This window comes from Nicotiana tomentosiformis, chromosome 10 (assembly GCF_000390325.3).
Source record: "Nicotiana tomentosiformis chromosome 10, ASM39032v3, whole genome shotgun sequence".
Classification (NCBI taxonomy): Eukaryota; Viridiplantae; Streptophyta; class Magnoliopsida; order Solanales; family Solanaceae; genus Nicotiana; species Nicotiana tomentosiformis.
In genome coordinates, this window is record NC_090821.1 from 62,821,935 (window position 1) to 62,846,558 (window position 24,624).

The 24,624-nt window shown below is 35.8% G+C and overlaps 2 protein-coding genes and 1 pseudogene across 2 annotated transcripts; 1 reads left to right on the top strand and 2 right to left on the bottom strand.

The window, feature by feature from the left end:
* Positions 1–133: 133 nt before the first annotated feature.
* On the bottom strand, positions 134–7,852 carry LOC104084559 (argininosuccinate synthase, chloroplastic). Its single transcript, XM_009588451.4, has 10 exons — positions 7,668–7,852; positions 7,501–7,559; positions 7,316–7,397; positions 6,324–6,465; positions 5,673–5,721; positions 5,342–5,524; positions 2,184–2,258; positions 1,886–2,071; positions 1,157–1,245; positions 134–1,067 (listed from the first exon to the last, which is right to left on the bottom strand). Exons 1-10 carry the CDS (start codon positions 7,723–7,725, stop codon positions 515–517), a joined length of 1,476 nt encoding a protein of 491 aa, XP_009586746.1. The 5' UTR covers positions 7,726–7,852; the 3' UTR covers positions 134–514.
* On the top strand, positions 1,325–1,461 carry LOC117273812 (U1 spliceosomal RNA; annotated as a pseudogene).
* A 7,621-nt stretch (positions 7,853–15,473) lies between the features above and the next one.
* LOC104089503 (uncharacterized) lies at positions 15,474–16,067 on the bottom strand. Its single transcript, XM_009594420.1, has one exon. It carries the CDS (start codon positions 16,065–16,067, stop codon positions 15,474–15,476), a length of 594 nt encoding a protein of 197 aa, XP_009592715.1.
* Positions 16,068–24,624: the final 8,557 nt, after the last annotated feature.

The following is a 24,624-nucleotide window of genomic DNA, read 5'->3' on the forward strand; positions in this document are numbered from 1 at the left end:
CGCACCTTGACTATCTCATCAGATACCTACTAATCACAAGCACCGAGTATCTCTCTCTCTCTCTCATGTACAGAAATCACCTAATGTTTTTTGCCTCAACAGATATTTGACTATTGATATGTGATTCAGCAAGTTTCCATAATGAACTATCAAGTCCAAAAGTTTTGCCTTAGATATCCAAACGAGAGAAAAGGTCTACAAAACAATCTGAACAAACTAGCCTCCAGAGTAATACGAAAACACAGTGCAACAAAATGGAAGAACAAGATTCTACTGACCCTTGATTTTCGTTTCAACACTACACACACCATCAATTCAAGAAAGGATAGCCTGGTGCAAGTTTACGCTATGCAGGGGACGGGCGATGGCCAGACCATATTGGGTCTTACTGCCTTACCTTGCATTATGCAAGAGGCTGTTTCTGCGGCCTGAACCGTGAACTCTGGTCACATAGCGGCGATTTTTATCGTTGCGCCAAGGCTCCCCTTCATCAACTCACGACATGATCAAAAAATTAAAGACCCTTCTCAAGCATTGCCCTAACCCTCATCGGAAGTCCATAAAGCCGTATGAATCCTGCAGCATCAGCTTGATTGTAGATATCTCCACTCTCGAACGATGAGATATCTTGTCTGTACAAACTATGTGGACTTTGTCGACCTGTCACTGAAACTGATCCTTTGTAAAGTTTGAGAGTAACTGAACCCGTTGTAGTCTTGGTAATATTCTCCATGAAAGCATCCATTGACTCGCGAAGCGGATCAAACCACCTCCCAGCATAAACTAACTCGGCATATTTGAGGGCTAGAGAATCTTTGACTTGGATTGTTTCACGATCAAGTGTAAGAGACTCGAGTTCCTGCACGGCTGTGAAGAGGATAGTTCCCCCGGGAGTTTCATATACTCCACGGCTCTTCATTCCAACAAGCCGATTTTCAACCATGTCTATTCGTCCAATTCCATGTCTCCCGCCAATTTCATTTAGCTCAGAAAGAAGAGTTGCAGGAGACAGCTCCTTCCCATTTACTGAAACAGGAACACCAGAGACTATCCCAATGTTTACATACCTACACAGTTAGAAGTAGTTTCGAAAGTGAGCAAGGAAATGCATTAGATCTTTACTACCGCAATAAATGAGGAAAAAATAGTCTCTTACTCGGGTTGATCAGGTGCATCTTGAGGATCAACTGACATCATGTACATATCCTTCATTGGTTCATTTGCAGGGTCCTCCAGAATATCTCCCTTCAATACCATTTCAAAATGAGTTTTACGGGAATAATCGGCTATTCACATGGCCTTACTTCAATATTTTTTTTTTCCAAAACTTACCTGAACAGGGTCAATGGGCGATCAAGAATGCCCATGGCCTAGGTTGGTGGGCTCCATTGCACTTTGGAGGGGTGCCCGTCTTAGTTCCGCCCAAGTGGCAGAGCCTACGTCATAATATTTTCTTAATTCTTGATGTTTTAGGTTCTTATTTCCTTGTTTACTAAGGAAATCACTAAAAACTATTAAGAGCAAAGATACATCTTTTTCGTGATTCATTTACCAATCATGATATTCCTATACAAGTCTCAATTCAGATTGGTACCTCTTATAGCACTCTTTTTTAAACAGTATTATATACTACTGGTCCCAGGAAAGATAAGCTTGTTCATTTGGTCTAAATTCCTAGCGAAAAGAAAATAGTTACAGCAGCAGTGAAGGAAAGGAACAACGCTGTTGTTGATACAAAATTCCAAATTTAGACACGAAGAAATAGAAAATAGGAAATGGTATCTGATAAAAAGGAAAGAAGTTCAAATACTTCTCAACCAAGTCATCAGCATAGTAAATGAGTATCAACAAGCAACATAGGTCCAAAACAAGTTGCTGATATTACCTCATGACTAAGGTGCCACAAGTTTCTGTCTCTGCTATAGATGGATTTCTTTGTCACGGGAACTGGTATGGTGTGCTTCTTAGCATATTCAATAGCATCCTCTCTTCCTGTAATTTCCCATTCCCTCCAAGGGGCAACAACACTGAGTTCAGGATTCAGCGCAAAGAATGTCAGCTCAAAACGGACCTGTAATGGTAAAGAAGCATAATCCAAGATGGGTTGTTTCAGCAGTCCCCTGGGCTCAGATAAATAGGTTTTAAACGATCCAGTAAAGTTAAAAGAAGATCCAGGATAATACCTGATCATTTCCCTTCCCTGTGCATCCATGAGAAACAGCATCAGCTCCGACCTCTCGGGCAACATCAACCATTGCCTGCAATTATCAGCTAAATTTCAGAGTCCAAAACTAATTTAAGGCAACAAGAGAACCGTTGATAGAAAGCGGACATTCATTTATCAATTGCTATATCTGCTTCATAACTGGAATATGTGTATGTCAATTTAGTGGACCAGCATATGAGCATGAAAAGTTTGGCCCCATAAATTATACCTAGTGAAGAACTGAAGATGCCCGTGCTGGTACTTTACTAGCAGGTTCATCTTTCTGGAAATGTAAAAGCTTGATGTAGGAAACACATTTAACGTAGGGAAAGAAAAGAAAATAGCAGCGCATATCTAAAGATCACAAGCTGACCAGAAGAAAGTTTCATAACCAAACATAAATCATGACCAAACAAAAAGGAGCGCATCAGACTTCCTGCAAATGCAAGTTATATCATTTCTCATTTTGAGTGGACCATTGGTTTTCTTGACCTATTTATGTTCTTAAGAATTTCAGTTGCTGATCTTGTCACTCCATGAGAAGCTCGTATGTAAAGACCGGCAAAGTTCTTCAGCCTCTTTGCTATACAGGTTAATGAATTATTTGTTTCGCTCAGGTCAGACAATATAGAGGAAAGACCAGCCTGAACTGCTTTTACGGACAGAAATGAACGCAACTATGTCTATCAAAGTTAATATTTCCTCCTTTATAGACAGGTTGCCTCTGAGAGGTCAACCTGAACTCAACAAGAGGAAATTTATGGTGCTGCATATATGTATCAGGCTATGTTGCTCGGATCCCATAAAATTGTTGCTGCACCCGTGTTGGACCCTCCAAAATTTTGGTTTGACATGGATGCAGCAGCACTTTTGGAGGATCCAAGTTAAGTAGCTCCCAGGCAAAAAATCTATTGTAAGAGGAGCTGGCAAACAGCCATAGCTTTTTATAACCTTCTGCCAAAGTAATGTTTCCTCTCATACAGTCAGGTCACAATTTGAGAGGCAAAACCTGAATCCAACCAGCGGAAATTCATCTAGGGTGCTGTATACGCCTCCCAGGCAACCAACCTACCTACTACCAGAAAGCCAACAAGCAGCCCCATCTTTCTATAACCTCCAATAACAAGAAAAGTTAAACTGACTCAGAGACAGACATAACTATTTTTTCAAATGGTGCCTATTTCCGGAATCGTGATTTTCTCTTTACTGCAGGCACAAACATTGTGCATGTGACACCTTCACTAAAGGTATGTTTGGAAAGCCACCTGGTAATTGAAATTGATGTAATTACTAGGGTAGTAATTACACAGCCTAGTAATTACGATGACATGTTTGATTGTCATAACGTAATTACAGTGTAATTACAAGCGTACCTTTTGGTTGCACAAGTGTAATTACACATTTAGATTAAATTTTAAATGAAGTAATTAGCAAAATTTAAAATTTAATATAATAAATATATGCCTTATTAGATTTGATATTTAAAATGCATATTTTTTTTGAATATACACTAATTAGTAATCATATATTTATAACTAATATTGTAAAAATAATTGATATACATCTTCAAAATTAATAATATTTAATTTAATTAATTATAAAAACTAAAAACATACGTTTTGTAAGAACATCATGGAATGCATGTGTGGTAAAATAAATTAATATTTATAAATATAATGTCATAACATTATGCAAATGTTCGACAAAACTAATCTATAAATTCAAACTAAAAAATGAACAACATGCAATGTGAAATAACAAACCAATACTACTAAAACAAGTAAATTGGAACCATAAAAATAACACAATTTCAAAATCCCCCAAAAAAAATAACTTTAACATGTCAAATTCCAACATAATAAAAATAAGTTCAAATACAACTTAAAATTAGGAAACATAATAAGTTTATAACCTCATTCAACAATGAAATTCTACTTTAATGACATCACTCATTATATGCCCAGTTTGTTAATGACTCATTATTTCTAATATTAGGAGGTGTAGTTTCAAAAACTAAAATAATAACGTAGTTACGCTAAATAAAGAAAATAAAATAAATAAGAAATAAAATATACGAGCAATTACATGGAATCACAAGAAGTAAAGGTAGAGAAATAAAAGATAAATAATGTACAAAGAAAATATATTTTAAAATTTAAAAAGAAATTAAAAAGTAAAAAATAAAAAAATAAAAATAAAAAGAATTTAAAATAATGGAAATAAAAATTTATAAAGAAATTAAATTAAAATAAAAACAAAAAGGAAAGAAATTAAAAAGAAACCTTGTAATACACAGTGTAATTACCACCAATTCTCACCTTCCCTTGAGAATTGGAAAGTGTAATTACACCCAATTTCATGCTAACCAAGTAATTACTTGGCCAGACAAACATACCAAACTGTGTAATTACACCCAATTACACCCAAATCCAATTCATAGGTGGCTTTCCAAACATGCTCTAAGTGACTAGGTTTGTTAATTGCCTGCCTGTGAAGCACCAAATCTTGGGATTTCTCAAATAACAAGCTTAGTACCAATTATTGGAATGATTACATAGAATCCTTGCACAAATTCAATCTGTTCCAAGAATCACGGATCAAGACCCTAGAGCTAAGAGCTTGCACATTGTTCTCTCACAAGCTCTATTTTCACGGAATGAACAGTTGTACCTGTGATTTTGTCTAATTGATGTGACTGTCTCCTTTTTTCCTTTTTTCGGTTCTTTTGTTTTATGCTTGTGTTTTAGGACAAACTACCACTTACAAAATGAACTATGTAGGAGAAAGTGTCTGTCACAAGACAATTAGAATATTAACTTGGGGTACTATACGAACTAATTATGATTCTAAGAATTTGGAACTTATTCGCATAACCTGCTTTATGAGAGCAAACATAGTCAACTATCCTTGGTTAGGTGCCAATAAAATGCACTACTGACCAGAGACAAAAAATTAGATTAAGACAACTATGAGTTATCACTAAACTTGTGTTAGACCTCTATTTAGTTGGCAAACAAACATGAACTTCTCCAACTGAACCTATTTTCTCTCTTTTCCTGGGAAGGTGGGAGGGTGGTTCACAGAAGGAGAAATGACAACAAAGGTTCAATTTAGTATTTAAGATATGGAGTTCACCTTAGCAATAACAGGGCGGGCCATTGATGTCCCAAGCAAGTATTTCCTTTCATAGATAGCACCGGCTCGCAGACAAGGAAATATGTAATCTTTCACAAATTCTTCTTTCAAATCCTTCACCACTAATTGACAAGCTCCACTAGCCTTGGCCTTCGCTTCCAGACCATCCAATTCCTTAATCCCCTGAGAAAGAATTTTAATTCATCTCAGATATGGGTTCTTACAAAAATAAAATTGTCTATTCGACTGTTCCATTTTATGCACAATAATTCTATTATTTATTCTGAACAAGAAGAAAAAGAACTAAGAGGTGACTAGAGAAATAACATACTTGACCAACATCTGCAGTGAAACAGACAACTTCACAGCCATAGTTCTCTCTGCAAAAACGAAAGAATGTTAAGTAGACGAAGGGACGAAAACATCGCATACGGACCATGCAACAAACTTGTTCACTTTTTCAGGAAATTTTTTGATTTTGGTAATCATGGATATTTGTATTTAACAGACCGGATTATATGGATACCTTCTTAATCAACTATCAACATTATCTTCTTGTTTTTTTCAAAAATATAAGGTCAAACATAGCAGTTATCTTTAAGCTGAATTCGAGCTGCTTTCATTGCATAAAGTCCTTTTCCATACATCACAAAAATAGTAGTGTTCTTATACTTTGACAAGCCTTTCCGCACTATCTACATGTACTTCAGATATACATAACAAACAGTACAAGGTTAACAGAGATTCCACCTTGTAAAGCTGACAGACAAGATGAATTTCTAGAAACCTTTTTGCAGAACTAACAGAATAATGCTAAAAGAGGTAACGACGTAACGTAAGTAGTCAACTAACATTTGAGGTTAGAGTGTCATCAATCAAATATTCCGACAGTGAGGGTTACATACAACAGAAGGAACATAGCCTAGGACCCTAGGTGAACAATGCTGTAAAAGAAAAGAAAATAAAAACAGAATGGAGCTACCTCAGCCAAGGTACAATAACTGAAGTGTCCAAGCCACCACTATAAGCTAGAACCACTTTGTTCAACTTTTTGCGAAGAGGTTTTTCCCCAACCGCAGTGGAACTCGTCGTCTCTTTGTCATTGGTCAAGACCGCCTGGATAGCTGCAATATTCAAGTAAAGTTTTCATCATTATGCTATACACTGAAAGTTGTAGAAAGCAGGTAAAGACATGACATGAGCATTTTTTTAATACGAAAAGAGTATATTGACATAGTGGCCTCAATTTTAGCATTATGTAATGTCTTCCGAGAAAACCATCTTTCTTGATTGTCCAATATTTGGTTGCTGAAACTTTTGAAAATAGAGGAAAAAACAGCCTAAGTCCACAAAGGTAAGTAATTTCCACTCAAATCCCACTCCTCATTGTTCGCTCCTACTAACATGTCTACATTTCTCTACTCTACTTATTATCAACGAACACCATACCCATGCAGCCATGCCCCAACCCCAACCCCACCCCAACCTCCATCACCACATCCCAACAAGGCATTCAAGTGCTAATATAGAACATAGACCAACGCGTTATTACCAAAGTTACATACACGAGTACCTGTTTTAGCAGAACATTCATGAACGGGAAAAGGCTGGTGCTTGGTTGGTATGAAATGATATTTCGTACAGAACTAAACTCTTTCCTTATTCACAAAAACATGATTCCAGTTATAATGTATTCCTCTATAAAGATTAGATATTTCTCAAAGAATACTGCTTCTGAATAGCAGTAAATTAAGGTCCTTTTAGTTCCAACTCAAAACCCATTCTCAAAATATCATTCAGCCTCTTCAGAAACACAAAGCATTAAAATTTGTGAAAAAAATCCGAGCATCTTACCCAAAACCTAAGGCAATCATTTAACACAATGAAGCTCGCACGTGAATGAACTTCTTATATAACTATATAATCTATCCAAAAAAAAAAAACCAAAATAAAAGCTGGTAAAAAAAGTACTACCATGATTGGCACAAGGCAAAGCAAAGCTAGAACGGCTATGAGCAATTGCAAGACCATTAAATTCACTAGCTTTTACACCAAGCTGCAATAACCAAGAATATTATAAATTAAAAAAAAAACATCAGTAAAAATTTCAGCTAAAAAACATCAAAATAAATATAAAAGGTATCAATCAAGAAACCAACCTCCTGTAAAGAATCCAGCTTTTTAGAGCAGAAAAGCTTATCTTGAATCCGAGGTGAACCTGCATTTGCAAAAGGGTAATTAAAAATAGCTTCAAAATCCAATCTTTATAAGGTTTAAAAACATTTCTTGATAACACAAACGCCCAAAAAAAGGTGAATACGAATACTTTTTATGGAGCCCCGAAAGAGAAGATTCACTGAAGAAATCGCTTGAGCTTGAGCCATCTTAGTAAGATCAGTTTACAAATTGATAAGCTTAAAGAAAACGTGATAAGCTTCAAAGAAAAGACTGAAGAACAATGGGAAAAACAGCGAATAAGCAAAGAGTAGGTTTCGTTTAGGGGTGTGACGCTTGGAAAAATACCCCTCAACATTAAATAATTTAATTTATTGATGTTAAATAATATTTATTGGTTTTCTGGTTAACAATAAAACCAAAAAAGAATATACAGAGACAAAATTTTCTAACTGTAAAGTAATGGTCCCTTTTTATTAAAGAAGAATAGTCCAAAATAAAAGAAAGGGAGACCTATATGAAAATTTAATGTATTTGCCAAGTTGCACGTGTACAAGAGATGGGGTTAAGGGTTTTAGTTTGTTTTTTTAATTATTTAAGGGGAGGGTTTTAGGCATCGTTTGTTTGTACTTATCATAATCCCTAAATTTTAATCATTCGGATCTCAAATATTAAGTACATTTTAAATCTAAATCTTAATTATAAAAATTTTAATCATTAAGTATTTTTATTTTTTTATTTCACAACTACTTAGGGGGTCTGAACAGGTCTGAACGATTAAAATTTATAATAGATGTTTAATTTCATCTAGATACTATCATCCACACTCACTACTCCCCGCCATACTCAACTACCACTACTTACCACCACCATCCCAAACCATAGATACTGTCATGGGCTGCTTTTCATCATCGACCCATGACCCCTTGGACGCGCCCCGTGGCGTCCTGGCAAGCCTCCCAATGCCTAGCGCCATGGTCGGCCCCGTGGTCTCGGCAGCGCCAAGTGACAAGCGAGCATGCGTCTCTGTCGCCCCACCAATAATCAGTGCCAGCGCCCAGCGGCTGGCGAATTCCATCAGCGTCGCGCGCACCGACAATGCCGCGCGCGCAGACCCAACGCCAAGCACCAGTGCCCCGCCGCTGGCAGATCCAAATAGTGCCGCGCGCGCCCACAGCAATGTGCGCGCAGACCCTAATGCTCAAGACAAAGTTGCTGCCATCGGACTTGCTTCCATAGAAGACTAAGTCCTTTTCATTGTAATTATAGAGTAGTTTTATTTCATTCATTCAGTGTGCTTCTACAGCTTTCTTAGGTCAACTCATGTAACTTTGGTTTATTTTTTTTAAGCATTATTAAGGGGGACCAAAGCATTCAAACATTCAAGCATTCAAACAATATTCTGTACTGGTGTCTCTCCCCCCCGACACCGCATTGTATCTTGTAATAGCTTTCATCATCAATTGCTCATTTTTCGCTGCTCAATTGCTCACGACATTGGTTTTTCCGTACGGCACTGACAATCTAGTCTAGCGTACGGCGAGGACCTCAGTTGGCGCATAACAACAGCACTGACATCGGTTGCTTAGCCTTACGTCGCCCTTCCAAGGAACTTCAGGAAGGCGCCACGTAACAGTTGGTATCAGAGCCTAGGCTCGACATCGGACGAGGGAACTCATTGGCATCATCATCACCATTACTGACCATGGCGAATTACGGGGATCGCATCACGACCCTAGAAGAGACGGTTGACGCATTACGGCCAATCGTGGATACGTTGCCTGATCTAAAAACCAGCCTAGTGCAAAGGTTGGATGACCTGGACCGCAGAATGCGGCAGGCAGAAATTGACATAGCAAACATCAGTCAAGACTCTGAGGAAGACCGGGAAACGGCTGCCGTCGAGGCAACCAAAATTCATGGCCAATTCGAGGACCTCCAACAGGAGCGTGCCGAGGATTTAGCCCATCGGGAATTAGAGGCAGACAGACTGACCGTCATGCAGCAAACCATAGACAACTTGACAAGCCAACTCAATGTTGTCAATGCTGCCCTTCAAAGCCTGCTCAAAGGAGGCGAAAACCACATCAGGGGTGCCATGAACATTGCCCCCATTCCACAAAAGCTAAAAATTCTGGAGCCCAAGCCATACAACGGAGCCCGGGATGCTAAAGAAGTGGAAAACTTCATCTTCGACATCGAACAATACTTCGATGCCGTTGGACAGTTGGAGGAATCCAAGAAGGTAGCAGCTGCTGCCATGTATCTTCAAGGCGATGCAAAACTCTGGTGGCGAGTCAAATACGAAGCCATCAGGGCCGGTGAAGATACTCTCCAGACGTGGGCAGAACTGAAGGCCGCCATACGCCTACAATTCTTTCCCGAAAATGTGGAATACAATGCACGAAGAAAGTTGTGTGAACTCTGCCACACCAGGTAGGTGCGGGACTACGTGCGTGAATTTTCCACACTCATGCTAAACATACGGGATATGGGGGACAAAGACAAACTGTTCGCATTCATAGAAGGTTTGAAACCTCATGCTCGTATGGAACTGCAAAGACAACGGGTAGATACCCTACCCAAGGCCATTCAAGTTGCTGAGTGCCTTGGGGATTATCAGTTGGAAACTCAGAAGGATAGGCCCCAGCCGCCTGTCCGAGGGGGATACAACGGGAGCCAACCTAGCAACGGTGGCCCCAACAGAAACGGAGGAGATCGAGGTGCATCCAAATCCAAGACTCCTTCCTTAAGCAGTAACACTACTGCATCAGTCAACAACTATCAGGGGAGAAAGCCCCCATCAGAATGCCGTCATTGCGGCGGGGAACATTGGAACAATCAATGCCCCAATACACAAATCAATGCTCAACAAACTGTTGATGATGACAAGTCAGATACGGACGACTCAGACGGCGCTGATCAAGTAGGTGCCTTCAACGCATGTGTCAGCTCCATTCATGATACCTTGGCGGGAACCAGTACTGGCAACCCCAAGAAGAAGGCATTCCCAATCGACAAGAAAGGGAAAGGAAAGGCGGACGAGAGGCCTCCCACATCACAAAAGAGGACCTTAATGTTCGTTGACATGAAAGTAAACGGCAGACCTATTCGGGCATTGATAGACACGAGTGATAGCCACAACTACCTGGCCTCAACTCAGGTGCAACGCCTCGGTCTAGCAGTGCAAAAATGCAAGGATCGTGTCAAGGCTATCAACTCTCCATCTCAGCAAGTGAGTGGAATAGCCAAAGAAGCGCCAATCCAGCTTGGCCCATACAAGGGAATATTCGACCTACGCATAGCTATCATCGATGACTTCGAACTGATAGTGGGATTGGAATTCCTCAGGCAGACCAACACCATCCCGGTACCATATGCCAACATGCTCCTAATGATGGGAGACAACAGGGCCAAACCCCACACCATACCGTGCATATCCAAGAAGATGGCCGTTGGAAACATCACGGCCATGAAGTTTAAGGAGGGAACCAATAGACCTGAACCCACAGTTTCGGCTGCCCTCAACATCATCAAACAGACATCACATCATCGGGGTCCAACATCTCATGGCGCCACTCATTATGTGAAGACTTGTCAAGCATTCCAAAAGGACAAGTCGGATCACTCAGCACAAACGGGACTCTTGGAGCCGCTACCTGTCCCACAGAGACCTTGGGAAAGCATTTTCCTGAATTTCATCACAGAATTACCCAAGGTCGGAAATCATGCAACCATCATGGTGATAGTATACCAGTTTTCCAAGTATGCTACCTTCATCGCAGCCCCACAAAACATATCAGCAGAAGATACAGCTCAACTCTTCTTCTCTCATGTTGTCAAACATTGGGGTATGCCCAGCAACATCATTAGTGACTGCGACCCACGCTTCACTAGCAAGTTTTGGACCCAACTCTTCAGTTACCTCGGATCCAAATTGAGTTACAACTCAAGCCATCATCATCAGCAAACATATAATCAAACAGACCGGTTTAATGACATGCTGGAGGAATATCTCCGCTAATTTTCAACCGGGTCACAAACACATTGGGTGAAGCTTCTGGATGTTGCTCAGCTGTGTTTCAATTCACAAAAGTGCACCCATACAAACAAAAGCGCTTTTGAAATTGTTACCGGACAGCAACCGCTACTCCCACAAAATGTGAATGCACCAAACATGCCATCATCTCATCGAGCTGCCAGTTTCTCTACAGAATGGGAACAAACTTTGAAGATAGTACAGAACTATCTTGTCAATGCCCAGGACAGGGCAACGAGGCATGCCGAACAAAACCGTCGCTTTGCCCAACATCAAGCAGGGGACAAAGTGATGGTAAGAACCCCGAGGTGGAACTTGTTTGCAAAGAGGACCCAAGATCCTCGCCTATTGCAAAACTACATCGGGCCTTTTTCCATTGAAAGGCGCATCGGGAAATCCACATACCAGCTGAACACACCAGCCTGGTGGAGAATCCATCCAGTCTTCCATGTCAGCCGCCTCCAACCATTTCAGAAATACATGGAAGATCATTCAGTTTGACATCTCACAACACCGAGGGAAACAGACCTCCCAGCCAACAAGAGCCTGACCAATCATCATCATCCGGCAGGTAAGGCTCCGAGGACGTCGCCAACTCAGGTGGGGGAGAATGTCATGGGCTGCTTTCCATCATCGACCCATGACCCCTTGGACGCGCCCCGTAGCATCCTGGCAAGCCTCCCAATGCCTAGCGCCACGGTCGGCCCCGTGGTCTCGGCAGTGCCAAGTGACAAGCGAGCATGCGCCTCTATCGCCCCACCGATAATCAGTGCCAGCGCCCAGCGGCTGGCGAATTTCATCAGCGACGCGCGCACCGACAATGCCGCGCGCGCAGACCCAACGCCAAGCACCAGCGCCCCGCCGCTGGCAGATCCAAATAGTGTCGCGCGTGCCCACAGCAATGCGCGCGCAGACCCTGATGCTCAAGACAAAGTTGTTGCCATCGGACTTGCTTCCATAGAAGACTAAGTCCTTTTCATTGTAATTATAGAGTAGTTTTACTTCATTCATTTTCAGTGTGCTTCTACAGCTTTCTTAGGTCAACTCATGTAACTTTGGTTTATTTTTTTAAGCATTATTAAGGGGGACCAAAGCATTCAAACATTCAAGCATTCAAACAATTCTCTGTACTGGTGTCTCTTCCCCCCGACACCGCATTGCATCTTGTAATAGCTTTCATCATCATCAATACAATCATCAGCTTTCATCATCAATTGCTCATTTTTCGCTGCTCAATTGCTCACGACATTGATTTTTCCGTACGGCACTGACAATCTAGTCTAGCGTACGGCGAGGACCTCAGTTGGCGCATAGCAACCGTACTGACATCGGTTTCTTAGCCTTACGTCGCCCTTCCAAGGAACTTCAGGAAGGCGCCGCGTAACAATACCACCGCCATTATTATCTAATACCACCATCCAGCATCCCACCATTATCGACTATCACCCCTGCCATTAACAACTACCACCACCATCATCCTCAACCATAACCACTCACCCCATCTCAACTACTACCATCAGTCATCCCCCCACTATCATCAAGTCAATGTCTATACCACCACCTTCCTTAACCACAACTATTACTACCAATCATCACTAACTACTATCCAGAACCATCAGCATCAACCAAAATCACCTCTAATCGATGCCTCCATTCAATATCCACAAGCACCACTGTTAGCAATCATCACTACCAACTACCATAATATTGTTTTTAAAAAATACTTTATTAATAGAATATTAAATTAATTAGTATTTTATTTAAATTTTATATTTATTAATTCTTAAATAAAAATCAAATATTAAAAATATAAACAATCTTAATCATTTAGTATTTAAATATTAATATATATTTTAATATTCATATATATATTCAAATATTTTATTTTTAATATACATTTTAATATTCAAATGTGCGTTCAGATTCTGACGCCTTAATCTTTAAAGAAACGAATTAGATCCTAGTCCAGTTCTAGACAAAATCTGGCTGCAATTTAAAAAATCTATCATTTTAAAAAAAAAAATCAAAAAAAATCTTTATTTTGCCCAATTAGGCTATCAACTATGTCCAAAAAAATCCAGTCATTAAAAGAGCATGATAAAATACATTTTATTGGATTAGGTTATTTTGTCCCCAAATCATCAAGAGATTATGATGGATAGAATTCCTCCACCTTAATTAAAGGTTAAGGTACACGGGACGTGAATCTCAATTAATCAACAATTAAGTACATAAAACTAATTAGTGAGAATAATTTCTTCACTAACAATGTTATGTAGATATAACAAGTTACGTGAAAATATTAGCATAAGATTTAAATATTTCGTCTCCAAAAATATTAGTTGTTTAGACCATCTCCAACCTTACTAAATATTACACCAAATCCTATTTGGGTGTAATATTTGGTGTTTTGGTGCTCCAACCCAACACCATTTCTTACACCATTTTGATGTGTAAATAGTGTTATACCAACACTATTCATCAACACCATTACTATTTATCAATATTTTATTATATAATATTTTTAATTTAACATATTATAAATTTTACTTTTTTTATTTATGCCCCTAATATACCTAATTGTTTTTTATGTAATATCTTTATAATGTTAATTTTACATCTTAAGTGTGGTGTATAATTTTTATAAATTAATTTTTGTATATATTATTCTTATATAAAATTGTAAGTTAATTTTATTATAAGTTATAACTGAATTATCCATTAATATGTATAATGTATAATATTTGCTTATAATTTATATTATTTAAAAATTTATGGTGTAAAATAATTTTATATTAAATTGTTATATAAGAAATAAATATGAATTATATGGGATGAATATGTAAAAAAGAAAAAAAGAAAGAATTTGTTTTATGAAATAAAAAAATATAATTTAAATATAAAAAATAATATAATATAGAAGAGAGAAAAGAATATAAAAGGGATATTCTTTTTTGATGTAAAAAATAGTGTAATGGGTTCGAGTTAATTTTCATCATTTTTGTATTTACACTATTTTGATGTAAACAATATTGCTTAAGGTTGGAGATGCTCTTAAAGCAATCTCGGGTCTAAGGTGGGAAAGTGTATGAAGTTACGCCAAAAGTGGTGGCTACTGGTCGATTTAGAGTATAACTAAGTGGAGTTTATGCTACTTGTATACTTTGATTTGTAACATAGCATTAATAAATAAAAACATTGTTACAAATATAATTTGTTAATGATATTAAACTTTTGAATTAGATAAAAAAAATTAAAATCATATATACTTTAGTATAACACCAAAATTACTAGATTCGAGTTTCAACAATCCAAGAATTTAATTTATGTACCTCTAGATAGAAATAGTTGAAATTTACCTTCGTCGTTTCGCATATGCACAACTGTTATGGATCTTAGAAAAAAATATGCAAGCAGCAAGAAGGTTGAAAAGAGGATTGAAAAACTGTTTCTAAAATTTTATTAATCATAGGGCTTTAAATAGCCAAATAAATAAAGTAGTAGACTCCTCCTACAACTAAATTACTAAACTCGTACTATAATTAAAATTCTGAATCTTCTAGCAGACTCCTCCTAAAACTAAACAACTAATTATTCTAGAAAACAATAGCAGTAACAGATGCAAAATCCAACATTCATCATTGCTTCTGTTGCTGCAGTCTAAAGAAGGTCATCCTCAATTCCTTTTTCTGCTATTAGTGCCTGTGCATGAGCATCTTTGAACTTGCACACTTCTGTAATATGACCTTTTTGTTTGCAATTTTCACATAATGCATCAGGTCTCCACCAACAAAATTTTTCTAAGTGTGTTTTCTTTTTGCAATATTTGCAATAAGGACAATCGATTTTTTCTTTTTGGTGTTTCGCATAAAAAATACCCTCAGTAACTTTGTCTTGTCTAAAAGCCCTTCTTTGCTCTTATGCTTGAAGAATACTTATTAATTCTGCAATAGAGATGGTAGAGAGATCTTTAGACTCTTCCAGAAAGGAAATTTTGGATTCAAATTTCTCGAGAATTGTCACAAGAATCTTTTCAACTATCCTGTCATCTTTGAAATTCTCGCCAAGTAACCTGATTTTATTGACAATTAAAGAAATTCGGTTAGAATACTTAGCGATGGTCTCATCATCTTGCATTATAAGAGATTCAAAATCTCTTTTCAAATTTAAAATCTGATTTTGTCTGGCTCGTTCACTTCCTTGATACTCCTGTTTGAGTGTTTTCCAAGCTTCTTTTGATGTCTCACATGCAATGATTTTAGAGAAGATTGAATCTGCAACTGAATTTTGAATTATAGTTTTGGCTTTGTATTTTTTGGTTTTCTCATCTGAATGAGCTTTGATTTGGGCAAGGGTAGGATTTGCAGGAAGTGATTGTATAAGTTTGTCTTTCATTACAACTGCCCATAGATCATAAGTTTCAAGATAAGATTTCATCTTCACTGACCAAATCTGATAATTTTCACCGGTGAAAGTTTGTGGGGTATTCAAAGAGAGACCGCTGCTTGCCATTTTTAAAAATTTGGTTAAAAATCGGTATGGGTAAAAATGCGTATGGTTTAAAAGTGGTTGAAATTGGTTGTTTTTCAGCGAATTCAGAGATCCGTCAAGATCAATGGAGGCTCTGATACCACTGTTATGGATTTTAGAAAAAATATGCAAGCAGCAAGAAGGTTGAAAATAGGATTGAAAAAATGTCTCTAAAATTTTATTAATCATAGGGCTTTAAATAGCCAAATAAATAAAGTAGTAAACTCATCCTACAACTAAATTACTAAACTTTTACTATAATTAAAATTCGGAATCTTCTAGCAGACTCCTTCTAAAACTAAACAACTAATTATTCTAGAAAACAGTAGCAGTAACAGATGCAAAATCCAACAACAACTATATTAACCAACAATTCAGCAAACAAAGAGCAATGCTTTCTGATCTTTAAAGAAAAATATGACCTTTTTTTTATTAATGGGATAACATTATTTAAAAAATAAAAATTTAAGTAGCAATATTACCAATAAGGGAACTGTGTTATTCCGTGAGTAGACTAGAGCATTGCTGACTATCAAATTACGATATTACAAGCCAAAAATTTGTAGTTTCTAATATATCTGTTTATATTGCGTAGTTTGCAAATATTGGAGGAATTACGTATAAAAATCCTATTGTGACATTCTCTTTCACGACAACAACAACAACAATAACAACCCAATATAATTTCACTAGTGGGGTCTGGGAAGGGTATTTGTACGCAGACCTTACCCCTACCCTAGGATAGAGAGGTTGTTTCCGATAGACCCTCGGCTCCCTCCCTCCAAGAACTCCCCACCTTGCTCTTGGGTTACTCGAACTCACATTCTCTTTCACAATATTCTTATATTCGCGAACTGAACTGTTTAAGAAAATGGTTCCTTCTATCCCGCAATATCTATTTGTAGGCATTATGATTATGTGTAACCTTTTGATATACCTTTTTTTCCAACCATTTGTAATTGTTTTTCAAAAAATTAGTTGTATCATATAATATTTTATGGGAAAAAAGCTTTTCGTTCTCCAAGTTGACATTTGTTTTTAGAATTTTAAGTAGCAAAAGTATACGTAAAGAGTAAAGACAGCGTAACTTTACTTAAAAACACAATAATAAGTATCTAAAGTCTAGTTTATCGTCAACCTTATATTTTTTAAACTATACAAAGAAGAAAACCCTATAGCTGCACATTCCATTAATAGATCAATGAAAACACTTCAGCATGTAACAATTTGATAGCACATATTGTAGCTTCCGATCAGCCCATATCTCTAAATTCTTAATTCTATTTTTTTCAATATCCGAAGTCTAAGGTTTGAGCCTAAAATCCGACCGTTTAGCCGAATATTAAAAAGATTTCAAGAACTTATACGAGAATTTTCTCTCTTTGAAGTTTCAATTTTAAATTAGCACGGCGTAAGGCTCATTAAAAACAGAAGTTTTCCTACTATAGTTTATTTCATTATCAGAGCTCGAATGTAGCACGCTCTTGCTTATTATGAACTGAAGTCAATTGCTTTGTTTCTAATTTATTTGAAAAACATAAGCATAAAATCTATTATTTATTTTGCCACATGAGATGCATACGTTAATTGTAATACTTGGCCTTCTAGTTGTGTTATCTTGCTAGCAACTAACTTTGAGATCTTAGATTTGGATCTCATAGAATAAGGTACGTGTGATTTATTTTGTAGATTTTGTATTTGAAGACTACACATGTCACGAGAAGTCAATTGCAAATGCTACTCCATTATTGAGTTACATGGAGTTTACGCAATTTATAGACTTAGTCAATTAAAATTATAATGGTGTTCGTAAAAACCCGAAAAATTGAACCAAACTGAAAACCAAATCAAACCGACCAAAAAAATGGATACTTTTGATTTGGTTTTGAATTTTAAAAACGAACAAATTTGGTTTGATTTTTGTTTTAATTAAAAAATAACCCAAAAAAATCGAACCAAACCGACAATAGAAGTAGCTATTTAAAATTTATTATTACACACACACACACACACACACACACACACACACACACATATATATATATATATATATGTATATTTTTATACAAAGTTTCTAAAATTTTATGGTACATGTTAATCATTTGCACTTTTAGTCTAGTTCTTTGCTATTATAATAATCTGGTTCTTTGTCTTTACATTCTAGTTTGATTTGTAGTTTTCTTTTGCTAAGTACGAGAACCTATTTCATGTTAAAAATAATCTATTTTTAATTGAGTCCTTAAATTATTTATCACTATTTTATTCAATTATCATCAATATATCTTGATAAATGATAGATTTCTCAAAAAGCAATTTGTTTGATAGTGTTACGTTGAAAATGTAGTCACCGGAATATGTGTTTGGTAGTGTATGTCTCGCCTTTAAGAAAGAAAAAATGAGAAAAATCGAGAAAAAAAGAAGAAGACAAGACCCGATAAAAACGGAATCGATAAAACAACCGACTTAATTGGTTTGGTATGGTCCAATATTTAAAAAACTAACTTACTTGATTTGATTTCTTTTTAGGAAAAATCGATCCAAACCAAACATGAACACTCCTAATTATAGTATTTATTTTGTAACATATGTAGAAAAAATAAAACAATCATACAAATATAATTTGTTAATGATATTAGACTTTCTAATTAGATAAAAGTATTTGAAACTCACATACTTCTGTGTAACATCAAAAATTCAATACTTGAGTCTAGACAATCCAAGAATTATTTAATATTTCATGTACCCCTACATAAAGATAGTTGAAAATTCCCCTCGGGGCATTTAACATTTGCGCACTACAAAGTTGTCATGACCCAAAATTCATTATAGGTCGTGATGGCGCCTAACGTCGCCGTCAGGCAAGTCAACAGTGATTTATCAATTTGATTACTCATTTTATTACTTTTGAAATCACAAATGTTAATAAGAAAAGGAGATTTACATTCTAACTAACGGGAACGTACAACATTTGTAATTTATAAAAGAAATGAAAGGCGATAATAATATACGAAACTCTAAGCATCAACTAGTATAACCCCAAACCCCGGTGTCACAAGTGCATGAGCATTTTCTAAGGAGTACAATAATAATACAATATTTGTCTAGAATATAAATAAGACAGGATAAAATAAATAGAACGATGGAGTCTCGGTGGACTGCGATGCATAGCCTGGAATGCAAGTCTCCTCAACAGACGCGCCTACGCGCCAAGATGATCACCAAATGAACCTATCAGATGCTGCACATTTAGTGCAGAAGTACAGCATGAGTACGTAAGTCAACGCGTACCTAGTAAGTATTTAGCCTAACCCCGGAGAAGTAGTGACGGGGGGTCGACATCGACACTTACTAGAGGTCCAATGAAGCAATATGATAAATCAAAAGTAAATATAAAGCACACAAAAATAATGGGGTAAATCTGTAAGTTACATAGTCTTCCAAATATTTCTTTTAAGGTATGAATTTCTCAATCTTGTATTCTACCCTACCAGCTCCAAAAATGTCAAGTGCCAATATCAAATAAATAAGAAATACCATATAAAATACCGGGCATCAACAGGAAGATTATCTCGTGAACATTCGGACTACTAGCGATATAGCGCACGATTCTGCCGAGGTCGTTCGACCCGATCCAGAATAATATGTACACTGCCGAGAGTTGAGCGGCACGAACCATAGATGCATCTATTATACTACTGAGGCGTTTATCCCGCTCCACAAGAAAGAAAAAAGTTACCGAATTACGAGACACGTACTTACAATACAATATACGAGCACAAAGGGAATGTAATCTTTATCGTTTCTCAAATTACTAGCCAACAACTCAAGGTAATAAGGCTCGGCCTAGTATACATATATTTATTTCTAAATCAATTCCAATTGTAAGTTCAATTAATTAGGCCAGCAAAAATGAGTCCAAACAATTCAAATATTACATGATAAAGTCCTAAGTCTACCCGGACATAAACATGCTTTAGCTACGTACGTACTCTCGTCACCTCGTACATACGTAGCACCCACAACTAGTTGCACATATAAATAATTATCACCTAAGGGGTAGTTTCCCCCTCACAAGGTTAGACAATAGACTTACCTCGCTTCGAAATTCCATAACCGACTCCAACGCCACTCAAACACCTCAAACTGATGAACGTCTCTCCAAAATTAGTCAAGCAATGTGCAAACCAATAAAAATATACCCTAATACTCATAATAAATCAATTCATAACAATTTTCAATTTCGCTCGAAAAGTCAATAAAATCCACCCTCGGACCCACGTACTCGGATTTCAAAAATTTTTGAAGACAAACTTTACCCATAACAACACGAACTCAAATATATGATTGATTTCCAATTTCATGTTCAATTTCATGGTCAAAATTCAAAATTATCAATTCTAGATTTTCTACCAAAACCCTACAATTTCTACTAGCATGTTTAAATCCTTATAGAATTCATGTATTTAACTCACAATACGTGAGAATTACTTACTTTGACATAGATGATGAAAATCTTCCCTCTAAGAGCTCCAAAAATTGCCCAACCAAATAAAAATGTGAGAGAAATGGGTTAAGTCTCGAATTAAAAACACCTCACTACCCAGCGACCTTCGCACCTGCGGTCCATTAGCCGTTTATGCGGCTCCGCACCTGCGAAAAATCCATCGCAGGTGCGTCTCCAGCTCAACCCAACAGTCCCTGCTTCTGCGCCCCAAGTAGCGCATCTGCGCTTCTGCTTCTGCTAGCCTCAAGCGCTTCGCGCACCCATGCGTCCATGTCCGCTTCTGCGGCCCAGGACTTTTGGCCAACCTTCGCTTCTGTGCTTCTTTTCCGCATCTGCGGCTTCGCAGGTGCGGACACATCCTCGCACCTGCGCTACCAGACTTCCCCCACGATAATCGCACCTGCGATTGAATCTTCGCACTTGCGTGACCGCACTTGCGGCCACTCCTTCCACAGGTGCGATGGCACAAGATTTCAACAGCATCAGTAGGTCCTCCCTTAACTTCCAAGTTCAATCCGTTTCAAACTCGAGGCCCTCGGGGCCCCAACCAAATCCACCAACCCATCCCAACACATAACACGAACCTACTCGGGGTCTCAAATCACACCAAACAACATCAAAATTGTGAATCGACAATCGAAACTTTCCTTTAAACTTTCAAACTTTTAAACTTCGACGAATGCGTCCGAATCACCCTTAAACTTTCCGGAATGACGCCAAACTTTGCGCACAAGTCATAAATCATAATACGAACCTATTCCAAGGCTCGGAACCCCAAACGGACATCGATAACATAAAAATCCACTTTAAGCCAAACTTAGGAAATTCTAAAATCTTCAAAATGTCAACTTTCCACAATAAGCGTCGCAATGCTCCCGGGCGACCCGATACTCAACCCGGACATATGCCTAAGTCCGAAATCATCATACGAATCTATTGGAACCTTCAAATCTCGATTCCGAGGTCATTTACTCAAAAATTAAATCTTAGTTAATTCTTTCAACTTAAAGCTTCCGAATTTATAATTTTCCTTCCAAATCAACTCCGAAATTCAATTTCGGCCACACGTACAAGTCATAAAACATAAAGTGAAGCTATTCAGGGTCTCAAACCGCCGAACGACACGCTAGAGCTCAAAATGACCAGTCGGATCGTTACACAAGGAATCGGCCAATCCAGCAACCATAAAGACTACACACAATGAATTTTAATCGGAAAAACACTACTTAGCCATACTACTATAACTAGTATTAGCACCCGCGCATATGGGCGGACACTAATTATATCAAATATTTAAGTTATTTGGATTATATGTAAATAATCTTAAAATTTTTAAACTTTTTGAGTAAATATATATAATCATTGGATATTAATAATAAACACTACATGAAAAAAATTAACCATTTCTTCTATTTTTCTTTTTTGATACCATTCTCGTCGGTGTCATTGGATCCTAAAAATAGTTAGGAAGCAAAATAATAACTCATATTTATGGCAAAACAATCAAATATTGAGACTATGAATGACTCTTTGGATACGACTTGACTCTTTTACTACTACTTGAACTCTTATTTTGTGTGTTGATATCTCTTAAAAAATATTTCTTTTTTCAAATTTCAGTTTCTAAAACTTTATTTTTCAATAATAATTATTTTTATAATAATATAAGTGAAAATATTATCCTTAATTCAAAACTAATTTTAGTTGGCTATCTACAAATTTAAAAAAATTCTTTAGCGAGTGAATTATTTTTCCAGTATGACTCTATTTTGATATTTGACATTAACCATGTTAAATATCTGAGTTATTTGAATTATGTATAAATAATCTTAAAATTTAAGCCTTCTAAATAATTATAGATAATCGTTAGATATTAATTAAGAAACACTACATGAAAAAAAAACTAACATTTTCTCAAATCTCATAGTGATAATTTTATTTTTGCACTATCCTCATTGGTGTCATTGGAACCTAAAAATAGCCACAAAGCGAAATAATAACTCATATTTATGGTAAAGCACAAATATTGACACAATATAAACGATTCTTTGGTTACGACACGACTCTTTTACTACGACTTGAACTCTTATTTGGTATGATATTATCTTTCAAAAAATATTCTATTTTGAAATTCCAATTTCTAAAACTTTATATATATTTCAAAAACGATTATCTTTATAATGATACAAGTGAAGATATAATCCTTAATTTAAAATTTACTTTAATCGGTTATCTAAAAATTTAAATGATTCTTTAGCCGGAAAACCTTTATTTCGGTATGACTCCATTTTAAGTTTATCGATATCTCTAGCCACAGATTTTGAATTTTTAATACCATATATATACAAAAAAATTTGTTCTTTGAATCATTAAATATTAAATTAGTTGATTGTTATTATATAACATTGCATATATTGTCTTAAAATTGTCAAGTAGTTTATTTTTCGACACCATACTTAGCTTAACCTCAATGCAAACTACTCAAATTGCATTTAAATTCAAATTCGAATATCATATCAGTTTGTTAGTAATAGTGATTTTTTAAAAACGACACACAATGTAAATAAAAAAAATATTCTAACATATCCTTATCTTATAATCTATATATTTGAGTTGAAAAAATATTTGAAATCGATGAGATTAGCTTCTAAATTTTTTATATTCAACAAAAATGAAATATAAGAAGAAATTCGTTGTCATCTCTTATTTATGATTTTTGGATCTTTCATACATTTTTTTCAATATCTATTTTCTTTTATCTTATTTTTTATGTCATTCTTTCTTTTGTTATAAAAAATTAATTCATTTCACTTTAATCCATATATAATATGTGTATAATCGTGTGTTGTCGGTATATCGTCTATTTATATTAGCTATAAAAAGTAAACAATAAATCTGGCCGGGTATTTATGTAAATATTCCATAAGATTTCGGTTTTTTGAGTTTATCCATGATACGACTTCAATTATACTAATTTTAAAAACTCTCTACTAATGTTCAAAAATATCTTATCTTTTTATTATCTTTGAAGTAGAAAAAAGTAAAGAGTTCTTTCGAAATAATTTGTTTACATTTAAAAAACAAATGCACGTCATTCCAATTTTTTTTTTAAAAATATACTCTTTGTTACACTTGAAAATCGCAATAGAAACTTTCAATTAGAAACCAATATCTCTCTTGTTGAGTTCGAGAAAAAAAAACCTTTCACATAATCTAATGATTTAAAACTAATATTCTTCAACCAAAAAAATATTATACCCTTGCAATATTGGCTTGACTGCAGCTAAATGAAGGGGTTTCAACTTATACCCTTCAATTCCTAGAATGTGTTAAATTGAAATTAATGATAGCAATTGTATAGCCACAATTTTGTTATTTGTTTGATGTCTATTTATATAAATTGACTATTCAAACAAATATTCTTCAAAAAGAAAAGAATTTTTTTTTAATATTGACTGATTTTTGTGATGTTTCTTTCTCTGGCATGTATGTTTACTTTATTATATATGTAAGTAAACTTTTATTCGATTTTTAAACTTTTTTTTGTTATTTGGATAAACATAGACGTATACCCTATATATTACATTTATTTTAAAATAAATTCGCTTTATTCAAATCTAGCTACAGTGTTTTAAAGAACTATAATTATAGTGTTTTAAATGTGAAAGAGTTTTATAGTTATAAGGAGTGATTTTTTTTTTGCCAGAGGCGAAGTACTATTTAAATAATTAGAAAAGATAATAAAAGTTCCTAACATGATTGCATATAATTATTAACCGAATTAAGTATGATAACATGATTAAAAAAAGATAATTTTTTATTTTTAATTTAAATTTGAATTTTAAAACTTAATCTATAAATTCAAAATTATCTTTTAATTCAAATTCAGTTTTTTTATATATATATATATATATAAATATATATAAAAAAAAACTAAATTTGACTAACATAGTCTAATATAGAATAAAGTTACCATATACTATTGACATTTATTAGCTTGCCACTTGATTTAACTATAATGCCAATTATATATGA

What these genes read in the sequence shown, in the direction of transcription:
- LOC104084559 (XM_009588451.4), bottom strand. Translation starts at nt 7,725, where the DNA reads ATGGCTCAAGCTCAAGCGATTTCTTCAGTGAATCTTCTCTTTCGGGGC. An exon ending in CTTTCGGGGCTCCATAAAAA is followed by an intron (nt 7,560 to 7,667) that starts GTATTCGTATTC and finishes TTGCAAATGCAG; the next exon opens with GTTCACCTCGGATTCAAGAT. An exon ending in CCCGCCCTGTTATTGCTAAG is followed by an intron (nt 2,259 to 5,341) that starts GTGAACTCCATA and finishes TGATAATTGCAG; the next exon opens with GCAATGGTTGATGTTGCCCG.
- LOC104089503 (XM_009594420.1), bottom strand. Translation starts at nt 16,067, where the DNA reads ATGGCAAGCAGCGGTCTCTCTTTGAATACCCCACAAACTTTCACCGGT.